Source organism: Colletes gigas, unplaced genomic scaffold (genome assembly GCF_013123115.1).
Source record: "Colletes gigas isolate AHSC1104 unplaced genomic scaffold, ASM1312311v1 Colletes_gigas_Sc00148, whole genome shotgun sequence".
NCBI lineage: Eukaryota > Metazoa > Arthropoda > Insecta > Hymenoptera > Colletidae > Colletes > Colletes gigas.
In genome coordinates, this window is record NW_025106772.1 from 3,798 (window position 1) to 18,911 (window position 15,114).

General features: G+C 51.4%; 1 protein-coding gene across 1 annotated transcript; it reads left to right on the forward strand.

The window, feature by feature from the left end:
- Positions 1 to 1,572: 1,572 nt before the first annotated feature.
- Positions 1,573 to 13,355, forward strand: LOC122404279. The gene is made up of 3 exons (XM_043408216.1): positions 1,573 to 2,310; positions 2,542 to 2,700; positions 13,305 to 13,355. Exons 1-3 carry the CDS (start codon positions 1,573 to 1,575, stop codon positions 13,353 to 13,355), a joined length of 948 nt encoding a protein of 315 aa, XP_043264151.1.
- Positions 13,356 to 15,114: the final 1,759 nt, after the last annotated feature.

A 15,114-nucleotide genomic window follows, 5' to 3' on the forward strand; every position in this document is an offset into this window, starting at 1 on the left:
CCGACCCTGCGCCGCCTGGCGGGAGGGGGGCTCCTATCAGGACCCCCCTCCCAGCCTGGGTCATGCGCCACGCCGAGGGGGCCGCCCGCGTCGCCTGACGCCCAGGCGACGCTCTCTCGACACCAAACGAGCGCGAGCCTCAGCGCGCCGCTGACGCTCGCGCTCCCTTCCCGCGGTCTCCTTCTGCAACATTACGATTTCGCAGAAGGAGGCCACGGCCCTCCACTTCTCCTCGCTGCCGAGCATGGCGCGCACCATGCCCGGCAGCGAGACATCCCGCCCGATGACGCCGATCAGGACACGGCGCTCACCCTTCCCATGCAGCGCATACCTCGAGGGTATGTTCCGCCGTGTCCTGCTCAGTGGCACAATGGCAGCAACGCGCCGTCGGCTCCTTCCCTATCCGGCACAGGTATCTCCCGAAGCTGCCATGCCCCGAGAACACCTTTTTTTTTGTACGTGGGGAAATCCTCATGGACACCCGCGGGCCCACCCGATGGGCGGGCCGGCGGGTAGTGCCGGACTCTTACCGGCTAAAACCCCACGGTGACCATCCTCAGGCGCTTGGCGAGGGACCGGGAACTCTAGTGAGACATCACAGAGTCCCCCGCCGCGCCGTGCCTTTTCAGGCCCTTCCCGGTGAGAGGCACTCCTCCCACCGCATTTCCACTCAGCCACAGGCGCCTGGTCACCAGCGCCCGCGGCCCCGTGACATGGGACTAAGCCGCCGGCCGCGGGGCCATGTTGGCCGCAGGACACACCCGCAGCCAACTGGCCAACCTGCGGCCTTAGGTTTAACCCGCGGCAAATACCCCATGCCCCAGTCCACTCACACACACATTCACACGCGCAACACATTCATACCGGTGTTTGGTCCGCGGGAGCTTTCGCTCCGACCTCCGGGATGCCATGCGAGGATGCAGACACCAGCCTTCATAGGTTGATGACCTCATTCCCGCATCCCATCCCAGCGGCTGCCCCTATCCGCCACCTGGGGACGCGCCACGTAGGGGTTCACCTCCCCTGCCGCCTGGACAACCAAACGGGTGCGTGGAGGTCTCCTTCCGGCCTGGGGTCGGTGTGGCCCCGGTGTCCCCTCTCCGCCGCTAGAAAGGTGGCGGAATCCGGGAGGGTATTGGTGGGGTGGGTTCGGCGCGAGTGGAGATACTCGCGCCGCGCCCACTCTAGTGTCACCGCTGCCTCGAGTGGGGCACGTGAGGCAGTGGTGCACCTCGCCGGTGGACCGCAGCGGTCAGTGTTACCGCTGCGGGGCGAATGACCACCGCGCGAGCCAGTGCTCGGCGGCCCCCCCACTGCCCGCTATGTGCGGACATGGGGAGGCCAGCCGATCACAGGGTGGGGAGCAAAAAGTGCTCTCCCCCCTCCCGGAAGGGGAAGAAGAAGGGGCCCACCCCGGGTTCAAGCACCGCGGTTGCTGGCAGCGTCCACCATGGAGGTGGACGGTGCCACGGGGACGGACAGCCGGGAGGAGGCTGGGACGGCCGTTAAATAACGGCGCCCCGCCTCCTCCTCCAGGCCAATCTCAACCACTGCCGCGCGGCACAGGACATGATGTCCCAAGTCCTCGCGGAGTGGGGGGTTGGCCTGGCGGTCGCCGCCGAGCCGTACCGCGTGCCGGATCACCCACATTGGGTGGGCGACGCGGACGGTTTGGTGGCGACGGTATGGGGAGGTGGCGACGGGTCCCCGCCGTTCTCCATTCTGGAGCGCGGTCGGGGTTTCGTCGCCGTGGACTGGGGGGGAGTCGCCGTAGTGGGGTGCTACATCTCGCCCCGCAGCGGTCACGCCGCGTTCGAGCTGTACTTGGCCGAGGTCGCGGCATGCGTGCAGCGCTGCGCGGCCCGGCCGGTGCTAGTCCTGGGGGACTTTAACGCCAAGTCGGTGGCTTGGGGATCCCCTAGGACCACCGTTCGCGGCGGGATCCTGGGCGACTGGGCGGCGGGGCTCGACCTTCGGTTACTGAACCGGGGGTCGGAGCACACGTGCGTGCGGCGATATGGGGGGTCTATCGTGGATGTTGGATTCGCGACCCCCAACGCCGTGCGCATGGTGTCGGGTTGGCAGGTGGCCCCGGAGGCAGAGACACTCTCCGATCACCGGTATATCCGGATGGAGGTCTCTGCCGCCGGGGCTGCGTCCCGGCACCGCCGCCCGGATGGCACCCCACCGCGCCGCTGGGCGCTTCGGCGCCTGGACAAGGACGCCCTGATGGCAGCTGCCCTCGCTGCAACTTGGCCGCAGGTGGCGGCCGAGTTGCCAAGCATGGAGGAGGAGGCTGCCCGGCTCGGGGTACTAGTCGCAACCATTTGCGACGCGTCGATGCCCCGGGTCGGGCGAGCTTCTCCTCGCCGGGCGGTGTACTGGTGGTCGGCCGCGATCGCGGAATTGCGGGTCGCGAGTGTCCGCGCCCGACGCCAGTACGCCCGCGCGCGCCGTCGTCTACGACCGGACGATGGCGTGGCGCGAGCGAGGGCAGATGACCTGTATGAGGCATACCGGATGGCGCGGGTTGCTCTGCAGGTCGCCATCAAACGGGCCAAGGCCCAGGCATGGAAGGATCTCCTCCAGACCCTCGATGACGATCCTTGGGGGCGCCCGTACAGGGTGGTGCTGAAGAAGCTCCGCCCGTGGGCGCCCCCCGTCACCGAGGGTCTTGACCCCCGGCTGCTGGAGGACGTGGTCAATACTCTTTTCCCAATTCGGGTGAGGGGACCACGTCCTCCGGCGGAGGCGGCAGTCCCAAGGGAGTGGGCGGCCGAACTGGGGGTCACTCAGGGGGAGCTGGCCGCGGCCATCAGACGGCTCGGGGCGCGTAACACGGCCCCGGGTCCGGATGGTGTGCCCGGCCGGGTTTGGGTCTTGACCCAGGGCGTCCTTGGGGCTGACCTCAGGCGGTTGTTCGACCGATGCCTGAGGGACGGGCGATTCCCCCCCAGTTGGAAGGTGGCGAGGATGGTCCTCCTCCGGAAGGAGGGTCGGCCCGCGGAGTCTCCCTCCGCATACCGGCCCATCTGTCTCCTCGACGAGGTGGGCAAGCTCTTCGAGCGGGTGATTGCTGCCCGCCTCGTCGAGCACCTGGCGCGGGGTGCCCCCGGCCTGGCCGACTGCCAGTACGGTTTCCGGGAGGGTCGATCGACCATCGACGCGATAGGTCGTGTCAGGGCCCTCTCGGAGTCGGCCGTCTCCCGGGGAGGGGTGGCTTTGGCAATATCCTTGGATATTGCCAACGCCTTTAACACCCTGCCCTGGGAGGAGATAAGGAGGGGGCTCGAATATCATCGGGTCCCCCCTTGTCTCGGGGCGGTCATCGGGGATTATCTCCGCGGCAGGTGGATCGAGTATCCGAGCCGGGATGGGCATATGCGGAGGGAGGTGTACTGCGGTGTTCCGCAGGGGTCGGTCCTCGGGCCACTCCTGTGGAACATCGCGTACGACGCAGTGTTGCGGGCCGACCTCCCCGACGGCGTCAGCGCCGTGTGTTATGCAGATGACACACTGGTGCTGGCCGTCGGGGCGCACTGGGGGAGGGCCAAGCGTCTCGCGGAGGAGGGGGCGCAACGCGTCGTCGACCGGATCAGAGGGATGGGGATGACGGTGGCGGTCCATAAGACCGAGGTGATAGCGTTTCCATTCACCTCGGCAGGATCCGCCACCCCCTCTGATCCGCGTGGGTGAGGCTAATATCGAGGTGAAGCCCCAGATGAGGTATCTGGGGCTGATCCTCGATAGCCACTGGCGCTTCGAGGAGCATTTCCGCTGCCTGGTCCCCCGGCTGGAGAGGATGGTCGGGGCTTTGGGCCGGATTCTGCCCAACCTGGGGGGCCCGGCGGGCCGAGTTCGCCGCCTCTATGTGGCAATGGTTCAGTCGGTGGTCCTATACGGGGCCCCCGTCTGGGCGGACGACCTGGCGGCCTCCCGGCGCGGCATGACTATGCTGCGTCGGGTGCAGAGGCGGATGGCTCTAAGGGTCGTCCGCGGGTACCGGACCGTGTCACATGAGGCGGCGACGGTTCTTGCGGGGATGCCGCCCATGGATCTCCTCGCGCGGTCGCACGCGATGATGTATCGTCACCGCGTCGACCGTCGCGCGGGGGTGGGGGCGGTCCCGGGTGTGCAGGAACCTGCTTGGGGCGAGTTGAAGCGCCAGGCCCGGCAGTCCGTGGTGCACGCGTGGCAAGAGCGGTTGGCTCTGCCTACCGCGGGGCACCGGACAGTCGGGGCTGTTCGGCCACTCCTATGTGAGTGGCTGGACAGAGGCCATGGAAGCCTCACTTACAGGATGGCACAGGTGTTCTCGGGGCATGGCAGCTTCGGGAGATACCTGTGCCGGATAGGGAAGGAGCCGACGGCGCGTTGCTGCCATTGTGACGCTGAGCAGGACACGGCGGAACATACCCTCGAGGTATGCGCTGCATGGGAGGGTGAACGCCGTGTCCTGATCGGCGTCATCGGGCGGGATGTCTCGCTGCCGGGCATGGTGCGCGCCATGCTCGGCAGCGAGGAGAAGTGGAGGGCCGTGGCCTCCTTCTGCGAAATCGTAATGTTGCAGAAGGAGACCGCGGGAAGGGAGCGCGAGCGTCAGCGGCGTGCTGAAGCTCGCGCTCGTTTGGTGGCGAGAGAGCGTCGCCTGGGCGTCAGGCGACGCGGGCGGCCCCCTCGGCGTGGCGCATGACCCAGGCTGGGAGGGGGGTCCTGATAGGAGCCCCCTCCCGCCAGGCGGAGTAGGGTCGGACCGGATGGGGTGGCAGTGCCTCCTGTCCGGGTCCGGCGCACGGAGCGGCACCCTCGGTGGCCTGGTGCGGCCGTGAGCTGCCAGCCTCCGAGGGGTGGAAGGGGGGTCGCGGCGGTTGCGAGTTGGGGCTCGCAGCCGCCACTAGACGCGGCCCCGGGACGGATGGCGGCAGGACGATGTGACCTCGTCCTGCCGCTATGAGACAGGGCGATTGCCGGGTGGCCGTTTGTCCCCCCGCGGGTGGGCGCAAAGCGCGGGCACGGGGAGGATACCGGAAGTATACTTCGAGCGATTCCCGGTATCCTCCCAAATCGTGCGGAAGGGTCACCGTGGGGTTTTTAGTGGGTAGGTCCCGCGCCCGGTATAATGGGCGCGGGGAATCCCACACACCCCTCCCGCCTCTCCCCAAAGAGGTGGGAGGGAGTCTTTCGAAGATTTTCCCCACGAAAAGGCGCTGAGTGAGGCGCGAGCGCCGACACTCCAGCCCCAACACCATCCTCGTCCTCCCCATACGCAACAACCCGTCCCATCCCCGTTTTAATTATTGGATCCATGTAATTCCCACGCGTAGGTCGGAAATAAAGGTCCACCCGGGCAGAGCCGCCTTACCCGGGTAAGCCTAATACTCCGGGGGTTCGGCAGGTGCCCCGGAGGTGGTCGCTTGGGATTGGGCCTTCTCCCCCAACCATGCGTCCCATCGCCGCGCACCATAGCTTAGGATTGGAGGGCGATTTTATAGAGTCGCCATACTCTTGGCCCAGGCGGTTAAGCCAAGGCCCCCGCTTCTCCTGCCGTCACGTACCATTCACAAAACCAAAAAAGGAATTGTGAATGGGTCGTCGTGACGACCAACAGGAGGCTTACGGTGTGATTAGCTTCAGGTACCTCGGGGTCGCTACGCCCCGTACTGCGGCCGACGATTGCCGGACACAGCCCCTGAGGGGAACCGGGCCCTGCGGGCCGAGTTCGCCGCCTCTATGTGGCAATGGTTCAGTCGGTGGTCCTATACGGGGCCCCCGTCTGGGCGGACGACCTGGCGGCCTCCCGGCGCGGCATGACTATGCTGCGTCGGGTGCAGAGGCGGATGGCTCTAAGGGTCGTCCGCGGGTACCGGACCGTGTCACATGAGGCGGCGACGGTTCTTGCGGGGATGCCGCCCATGGATCTCCTCGCGCGGTCGCACGCGATGATGTATCGTCACCGCGTCGACCGTCGCGCGGGGGTGGGGGCGGTCCCGGGTGTGCAGGAACCTGCTTGGGGCGAGTTGAAGCGCCAGGCCCGGCAGTCCGTGGTGCACGCGTGGCAAGAGCGGTTGGCTCTGCCTACCGCGGGGCACCGGACAGTCGGGGCTGTTCGGCCACTCCTATGTGAGTGGCTGGACAGAGGCCATGGAAGCCTCACTTACAGGATGGCACAGGTGTTCTCGGGGCATGGCAGCTTCGGGAGATACCTGTGCCGGATAGGGAAGGAGCCGACGGCGCGTTGCTGCCATTGTGACGCTGAGCAGGACACGGCGGAACATACCCTCGAGGTATGCGCTGCATGGGAGGGTGAACGCCGTGTCCTGATCGGCGTCATCGGGCGGGATGTCTCGCTGCCGGGCATGGTGCGCGCCATGCTCGGCAGCGAGGAGAAGTGGAGGGCCGTGGCCTCCTTCTGCGAAATCGTAATGTTGCAGAAGGAGACCGCGGGAAGGGAGCGCGAGCGTCAGCGGCGCGCTGAGGCTCGCGCTCGTTTGGTGGCGAGAGAGCGTCGCCTGGGTGTCAGGCGACGCGGGCGGCCCCCTCGGCGTGGCGCATGACCCAGGCTGGGAGGGGGGTCCTGATAGGAGCCCCCTCCCGCCAGGCGGCGCAGGGTCGGACCGGATGGGGTGGCATTGCCTCCTGTCCGGGTCCGGCGCACGGAGCGGCACCCTCGGTGGCCTGGTGCGGCCGTTAGCTGCCGGCCTCCGAGGGGTAGAAACGGGGTCGCGGCGGTTGCGAGTTGGGGCTCGCAGCCGCCTCTAAAACGCGGCCCCGGGACGGATGGCGGCAGGACGATGTGGCCTCGTCCTGCCGCTATGAGACAGGGCGATTACCGGGGGGACCGTTTGTCCCCCCGCGGGTGGGCGCAAAGCGCGGGCACGGGGAGGATACCGGAAGTATACTTCGAGCGATTCCCGGTATCCTCCCAAATCGTGCGGAAGGGTCACCGTGGGGTTTTTAGTGGGTAGGTCCCGCGCCCGTTATAATGGGCGCGGGGAATCCCACACACCCCTCCCGCCTCTCCCCAAAGAGGTGGGAGGGAGTCTTTCGAAGATTTTCCCCACGGAAAACGCCCTGCGTTAGACGACTGGGATATTGGGATGTCGTTCGAGGAGTGTATATATAGCAACGGAGGGGTCGGTCGAGCGCTTGTGAGAGCGCGACCCCTCTGGTGGCGAGCATGGGATGCGACGCCACACTATTAGAAAAGTCTCGGAGTTAAATGGCACTAAAATAACATTGTATGTTAGATATCCTAATTTAAAAAACGGTCATTTGATCGATCATTGTAAGTTTAATGTTCATGTGGACTCCAAAGACGCAATACAAAAATGTTATAAAAATAATTTATTGTACGGGTAACCCCGTACAATATAATATAAGTATACATATAATACACTACAGAAAAATAAAACAATAAGAATTAAAAATAGTGTCGTTTATAATATGATTAACAAATTATTTCTCAATTGATTGGATGAATTTGATAAAATAAAAAACGCTAATTTAGCGGAGAATGAATTTGCTGCTATGCAGATTCTGGTTATTGGATCGAAATTTCCATATTTAGAAATAGAAATCGATGGTCTAAAATAAAAATGCGCCTGAAACGAAATGATCTCTGAGGTGCACTGTGATTTAGTGATTAAATTGTAAAAATAAGTTATATCAGGAATAGTTCTGGTAAGTATAATAGTGACAGTGAGTTTAAAAGTTTTTAAATGTGGTCATAATTATGATCAGTTATGACTTGCTTCAAATATTTATATTTCCTATCAACTGTTTATACTTGATTAGACCTCAGAAGTAAACAGCAGAACAATCGAATGCAATACGTATTAGTAAGAGTCGATGAAAACTGCTTGATAAAGCCAAGAGTTCCATTACCTTCTGCAATAATAATTTATAATTATTTATAAAATAATTCGTTCCAAATAGTATTTATCCGCTGTAGTTCGGCGTCTATTTCGATAGTTTCATCAACGCGAGACGAAATTGTTTCTCAGAATTGGGTGGCTATTGTATTTCTAATTCAGGCCAACCACGATTTTGATCCGCGTACTAATTCCTTGTGTCCGTGCGGATCACCTTCTGTTGGGTTGGCAGCCCCTGTTCATCATTAGGATTAAGATCGGGTTCCGAGATGCAATTATGATAAACCTGAAAGCTTCTTTCAGGAGCTTTCCAGTGGTATCGCGGGTTCACAAAAGAAATGACCGTGCCGAAACCTTTTTGACTCGACCGCGTTTTAATCTATATTGCTCTCTATTTCCTATCCTCCTTTCCCTCCTACTGCCACAATGCAAGATAAAGGTTTAACTTGCGTACGTTCGTGTTGGAAACGTTCGATATTGCATATTTCATACAACTCTAATTCGCTCGTGTTATTTAATTTTTAATTCAGCCCCTCCCCCCCCGAGCGAGTCGTTACGATCGAGTAGACTTTTAATCAGCGTCCGTTTAATTTCATTAACCCTATTCGATCTGCTGTCACGACTGGCGTGACAGGTACCCTCTGAAGTTAAACGCGCCGGAGTCACGATAGCTTAATCAGCTTGAGGAATTTTCTTTCGTCGTATCAATACTAAGCGAACGCTCGTTTACGCGAAATTCAATTTAGCGAATGGCTTCGACGATCGTAGGCAGTAATCACCCCTCTGAAAACAGTTAATTGTTCACGGGGCGTTAATAATCGACGTCGAATGATACTCCTGTTACCATAATGCTTCGCGATATCATTAATTGGGAGTGTCGGCTACGTAAGCCTGTGTAATACCCCTTTCATGCCTTTCTTTATCGTGCCTGGTCACGAGAAATCGGTCGATGAAGTTTCCGAAACTCGCCGCCATCTTAGCTGCGCTCGCCGCTTTTGAGCTTAATAGATTGGAACTTGAGATTTATCTATTCGAAAGTGCGCCCATCATAACAGCCATTTCCCTCTTGCACTACTCTCTCAACAGCAGTATTTTCGCTACGATTGGGTTTGCAATATGAGTTATTACACGCTTCAGAGATGGATTCTACGCGAGAAAGAAATTTTTAAGAAATTTTTTTTGTCAGTTTAACAAGAATGCTTGAAAAAATCGAATAAATCACTAGAGTACATAGAATATAGTCAAAGGATAAAGAATTAACACTTATTTGAATTTTTTCTATAGATATATTTTTTACATCAATTATATGTATATTATATTATACCTACATCTGAATCAAAGTCAATATTCGTATCTGATTAAAGATTATATATAAGATTAAAGATTAAATATTATTATATATTGTTTAATATCGTTGATTTTGACTATTTTCTTCGGTTTGAGCAACTTTGAAGAGTTAAAATTAATTTGCGTATGGAGTTTAATATGCTACCAATTAGTGTGAAAAAAATCACAGAGGTACTTTAAAGTACTTTTTATTTATTCTGCAGTTTGCAAGGTCTTATAATACTAAACGTATTATAAACGTAAGGACCAAAGATTATTATTTACTTCTTCATATTATACGATTTTCTTCGAATGTTCCTTTTCAACTATAAAAATCTTAAAAATGTCTGTGCCGCTCTATAGTTATGCTCCACAGAGTTTTCGGTCGAGCAATTGCGAGAGAACTGTAGCCCTCTGCTAGCATGTGCTGGAAGTAACACCACAAAATAATTACACAAAAGGGTTCCGACAGGAATTTAATCGTTCGAAGGGCGGTATACATTACTGTAACTAATTTCCCCTGTAGACGGACGTTATAATTTGAAACTTAACGGTGGACCCATCGGACCGAGACGCGAAAATTGATGGTAAAATTGTTCCGATCGACTGGCTCCCTTGACCAATCGATATTCGTCCGGAATATCGCCAAAGCATTGTTCCTGTTGGAAATCGATTAAAGCTATATGCTCGTTTCCCGAAAGAAAGATCTTATGTGACCTACATGTGTCCCAGCGAAAGAAGGATTTCGCTGTTTGTGCGCGCGACAATACACCCTTGTTACCGACAGAGTTTTCTTCCTTTCGAAACTCCTCGAAGTCGGCTTAAGGCGGTATTGTCGTAAGCTCAAAGCTTTTTTGCCCTTCTATTCTGCCCTCCCCCCTCGCCACACCTCTGCCCGTAGACCGTGTTTCGCGGAAAGAAAAGGGAATGACCGCGCCTTCGACGCTCCAAAGCCATTCTATTTGCGTGGGATACGGTGGATGCTATGTAAATGCAGATTAGGCGGTCCAGTTCAGGCTTCAACTTCGGCTTTCACCCCGATTCCGTCGCCGTGCTCGTGCTTTCACATCATTCAACCTACCATTTCTGCCCGGCGTGTATCTAATCTTTAGCTATCTCTCGCTTCTGACCCGACTCTTTGCCCGGTTGTCCCGTGTCGTTTCAAATCTTCGCCCTTTATCCACCGTAGACCGGAATCATGGCACCCGATTCTACTCGAAACGACCTCGTTTGTATTCTCTCGCTATACAGCGATGTTCGAAACCTCGTGAACGTTCGTTAGGCTCCCTTTCGTTACGGTGAACCTTCGAACGAGTCATTTTCTCCTTCCAAGCTTGGATAACTCTTTTACTTCTTAATAATATTGGGTTGTTCGGAAAGTAGTTTCGATTTTTTACCAACGGAGACGTTAATAGTATTTTTAACCAGCCAACTTTATTCTAATAAAAAAAAATCATAACTCCTGAACGGATTGGAAAATTTTAATGTTTCAAAATGCAAACGACGCGTATTTTGATGAAGAATATGCCAAAACTCTAAGAATGTTGGAAAAGTTGTTCTTTAACTCTGCAAAGTGCAAAAAAACTCCATAAAAGTGGTTCAATTTTGAAACATCCATAACTCCTACAATAGTCAATGGATTTCATTGAAATTGAGTTTGGAAGTATAATTCATGGATACCTACAAAAAAGTATTAGACAACTTTTCTGTGGGGCGTCAAACAAAATTACTAAAAACCAAAAACAAATTTTTAAGAAAAATTGACAGGGAATAGGTGCCGAAATTTTTCGGCGAAATTAAAAAATTTTTAATTATTCTGAAAAAATTATTTTTAATTGCGGGGGTGAATTACAATCATTTTTGGTGAATACACTTATCCCCGAAATCCTACGAACGTTCGTGAAAAAAATTCGAGTAAGAAGATGGCAAAAGGTGTTGCACCATCATGGCCAGTACATAATTCAATAAAATATTTATATATTATAAGAAAATTGTTCCTTTTCACGAATAAGAAAAACGAAATTATTTTTCAATCAACCCAATATCTTCATACTTTTTTTCTGGGATACTTTGCTATAAAATTTTCAAATCTCTTCCGAAGAGTCGGATTATACACGTTCGTACGTTCAGACGGGCCCCACTGGAAGGACAAAGTAGTTTCAAAGTTTTTTTTTTTTTTTTTTTTTTTTTTTTTATTTGATGGTTTATTTACGCCGCATCCACTGCGAGGTTATTAGCGGCGTCGGTCGGGTGGGTTTTTCCTTATATTTTGTCAATTAATTTTGCTTCTTTGATGAATCCCAGTAGGTTGTGTAGCTTTCTGTTGGTGAGGTTTTCTTTAAGTTGAGGTTCCAGCTTGTGTTTACGGCGAAGAATGTTGTATTTTTGGCAGTCAAGGATTAGGTGGTCCGTTGTAATTGTTGTGTTGCAGTGTTCGCATATTGGGATGGGTTCCTTTGATAATATGTATGAGTGGGAGATTTTGGAGTGTCCAATTCTTATTCGGGTTATAGCAGTTTGCTCTTTTCTAGTTAAAATAGTTGCTGTGTTTTCTGTAAAAAAGGCGTCATCTATGTTTTTGATGTGTGGTGGAGCTGTGTTTCTCCACTCAGATTCCCACTGGCATTTTAACTTATTTCTGATATCTTTAATTAAATCTTCTTGGGTGGGAATATTTTGGTAGCTAGTTGGTGAGTTGGCTACTTGTTTTGCTATCTGGTCGGCTTTTTCATTTCCTGGAATGCCTACGTGTCCCGGTATCCATGCGAGTATTATTTTGTGGCCCTTTTCTGTGATTTCATGGTTTGTTTCCTGAATTTGGAGGAGGATGTCATTATCCGATGGTATGCTGCTTAGTGCCTCTAAAGTGCTCATTGAATCAGTGAAAATAATAGTGTGTGTATAAGAGTTTATGTAGGAGATTTTTATAGCATGGTTGATGGCAGTTGCTTCAGCCGTAAAAATTGATGTATATGGTGCTAATTTGGTTGAAAGTGAGGATTCCGGGGTGATTACTGCGTATCCCGTGCCGGTTTCAGTTTTTGATCCGTCAGTATAGATATGGATATAGTTTCTGTAGCGATCTATAGTTTCAGTGGTTAGGTTACGAAATATTACAGGATTGGTGTCAGATTTTTTGTATACTGTTAAGTCTATGTTTACTTCGATGGGGTGCATGACCCATGGTGGTATTCCGGTTTTTCTTCGTGGAATAGTAGGGAAAAATGTTATATTGAGTTCCTCTTCAAGTTTGTGGACTCTATAATAAAAAGGTTTGGGAGTCAGTTTTTTATTATTGTATTTTGTGATGTAGCGGTCTGAAAAGGTATTTTTAAAGGAGGATTTATTTGGGGTAGTAGATATTTTTATCGCTTGTATAATGCAGAGGAGTTTTCTTCTGTGTTTGAGCGGAGGTTCGTTTGCTTCTTTTAAAATGCTTAGTATGGGACTAGTTCTAAAGGCTCCAGTTATTATTCTCAGGGCGGTGTTATGTATAGGATCCAGTTTTTTTAGTGTAGATTCCTTTCCTGAGCCATAAATAATAGATCCGTAGTCTAATTTGCTTCTGATGGTAGTTTTGTACGTGTTTAATAGAACCTTCATGTCTGCTCCCCATGTATTGGCTGCTAGTGTCTTTAAAATGTTTAGACGGTTGTTACATTCCCTTTTTAAATTGGATATATGGGCATTCCAGGTTAGTTTATCATCAAATGTCATACTTAAAATCTTGATTGAATTAACTTGTTTCAGTTCTGTGCTTCCAAGGTGTAACTTTATTGTAGGTATGTGTCGCTTGGAAAAGGTTATATATTTGGTTTTAGTTTCAGAGAAGCGGAAACCGTTTATTACTGCCCAATTCTGTAGGTTGTCTAGTGCGTTTTGGAGTAGTTGTTCTGTGGTATTTTCATATTTTCCTTTGTATATTGTCGTTAAGTCATCCACGAAAAGATATGCTTGGACTGGTAAGTTTGGTACGGAAAGAACAGCATTTATGGATACTAGGAATAGTGTTATACTTATTACCGATCCTTGAGGGACTCCATTTTGCAATATCATAGCGTCGAATAGACAGTTGTTGGTTCTAATTTTAATGCGTCTTGTCTTCAGGAAGTTTTTGATAAACGTAAGGACGTTACCATGAAAGCCCAGCTTTTTTAAGATATCTAATGTCCTCTCTCTGCAAATCATATCATACGCTTTGTCAATGTCCATAGCTATAAGAGTAGTGTGGTGATTATTTACTAAGCCGTCACATATTTGAGCCTCTATGTTAATTAGTTGATCGATGGTTGAGTGGTACTTTCTAAAACCGCTTTGAAGGTGGGATATTGTGTTGTTATTTTCTAATACCCATTGTAGTCTGTGGTTGATCATTTTTTCTAATAGTTTGCACATGTTATTGGTTAGTGCTATGGGTCGATAGCTTTCTGGGAGTAGATGGTCCTTACCAGGTTTGACAATCGGGATGATTATAGCCTCATTCCACGATTCTGGGAATATGCCATTTTTCCATATGAGATTGAATATCTCTAATAGGTGTTTGAGTCCATTTGGGGGGAGGTTTACCAGTAGTTTGTTAGGTATTCCGTCAGGACCAGGGCTGGTGTTTTTACATTGTTTCAGTATCCTATTTAATTCTTCAATTTTGAATGCTTCGTTGATTAAAAAAAGGTCCTGGTTTCGAATTTTGGGGGTTTTATTGGTCTCAGGGAATGTTTGTTCAGTTTTATATTTGAGGAAGTTGCTATCGTAGTTTTTATCACTAGAGTTTTTAGCAAATGTTTTAACTAGTAAGTTTGCTATTTCTTTCTGGTCGTTGGTTATGGTTTTTTCTGGCGTAGTTAAAGCTGTGATATTCTTTCTTGAGTGGGCGCCTTGAATTGCTTTTATTTTATTCCACATTACCTTGGTGGGGGTAGAGTTATTTATTGTAGATAAGAAATTTATCCAGGGTTGTTTCTTATTCGTTTTGATGGTCTTCCTTGCACTAGCTCTAAGTTTTTTGAATTGTATAAGATTAGCGATTGTCTTTTGTTTTTTGTATCTGTTGAAGGCGTGTTTGTAGTTTTTTATTGCAGTTTCACATTCCTCGTTCCACCAAGGTACAGTGCAGCGCTTTTTTCCGGGTCGAGGTTTTGTTTTTGGGATGGATTGATCAGCAGCATCGATGATGATCTGGATAAATTCTTTTATTATTTGTTCAATATCATAAGAGTTTGTTGTGGCATTATTATCTAGAGAGGGGTTAAGCTCAATGAATCTACTATATTTGCTCCAGTTGGCCAGTTCAAATTTCCATCTGGGGGCTGGTTGTAGGTAGTTGACTGTTCGATCTAGTTGTACTTTTAATAAAATCGGGTAGTGGTCACTGTCGTACAGGTCTGAGGTGGTAATACATTTGCATTTGTATGCGATGTTGGCGTTGCTTAAGGTTAAGTCTATTATGCTAGAAGAGCCATTAGCTGAATTAAAGTGTGTTGGTTTTTGGTCATTGAGGAGTATTAAGTTATGGTTGAGCAGGATTTTTTCCATAATGTTACCTCTTGAATCAGTTCTTGTTGAGCCCCAGAGTGTATTATGGCTGTTGAAGTCCCCAGTAATGATAAATGGTTTTGGTATGTTGTTAATTAAATTGCTTAATTCGGATTTGTTTAGTTGGTAACTGTTTGGTATATATATGTTACAGAGATGTATCTTCGTGGATGAATATATTTTGGTCGAAATTGTTTCCATGTTTGAATTGATTGGGATTCGCTCACTATATAAGGAGTTATTTATCAAAATGGCTACTCCTCCGCTAGCGGTTTCTGCATTCCTGTTGTGGACAAACGTAGTGAAATTCTTAATTCGAATTGTTTGGTTGGGTTTGAGATGAGTTTCTTGAAGGCAGATTACGTCTGGTTGGTATTTCTTCAAG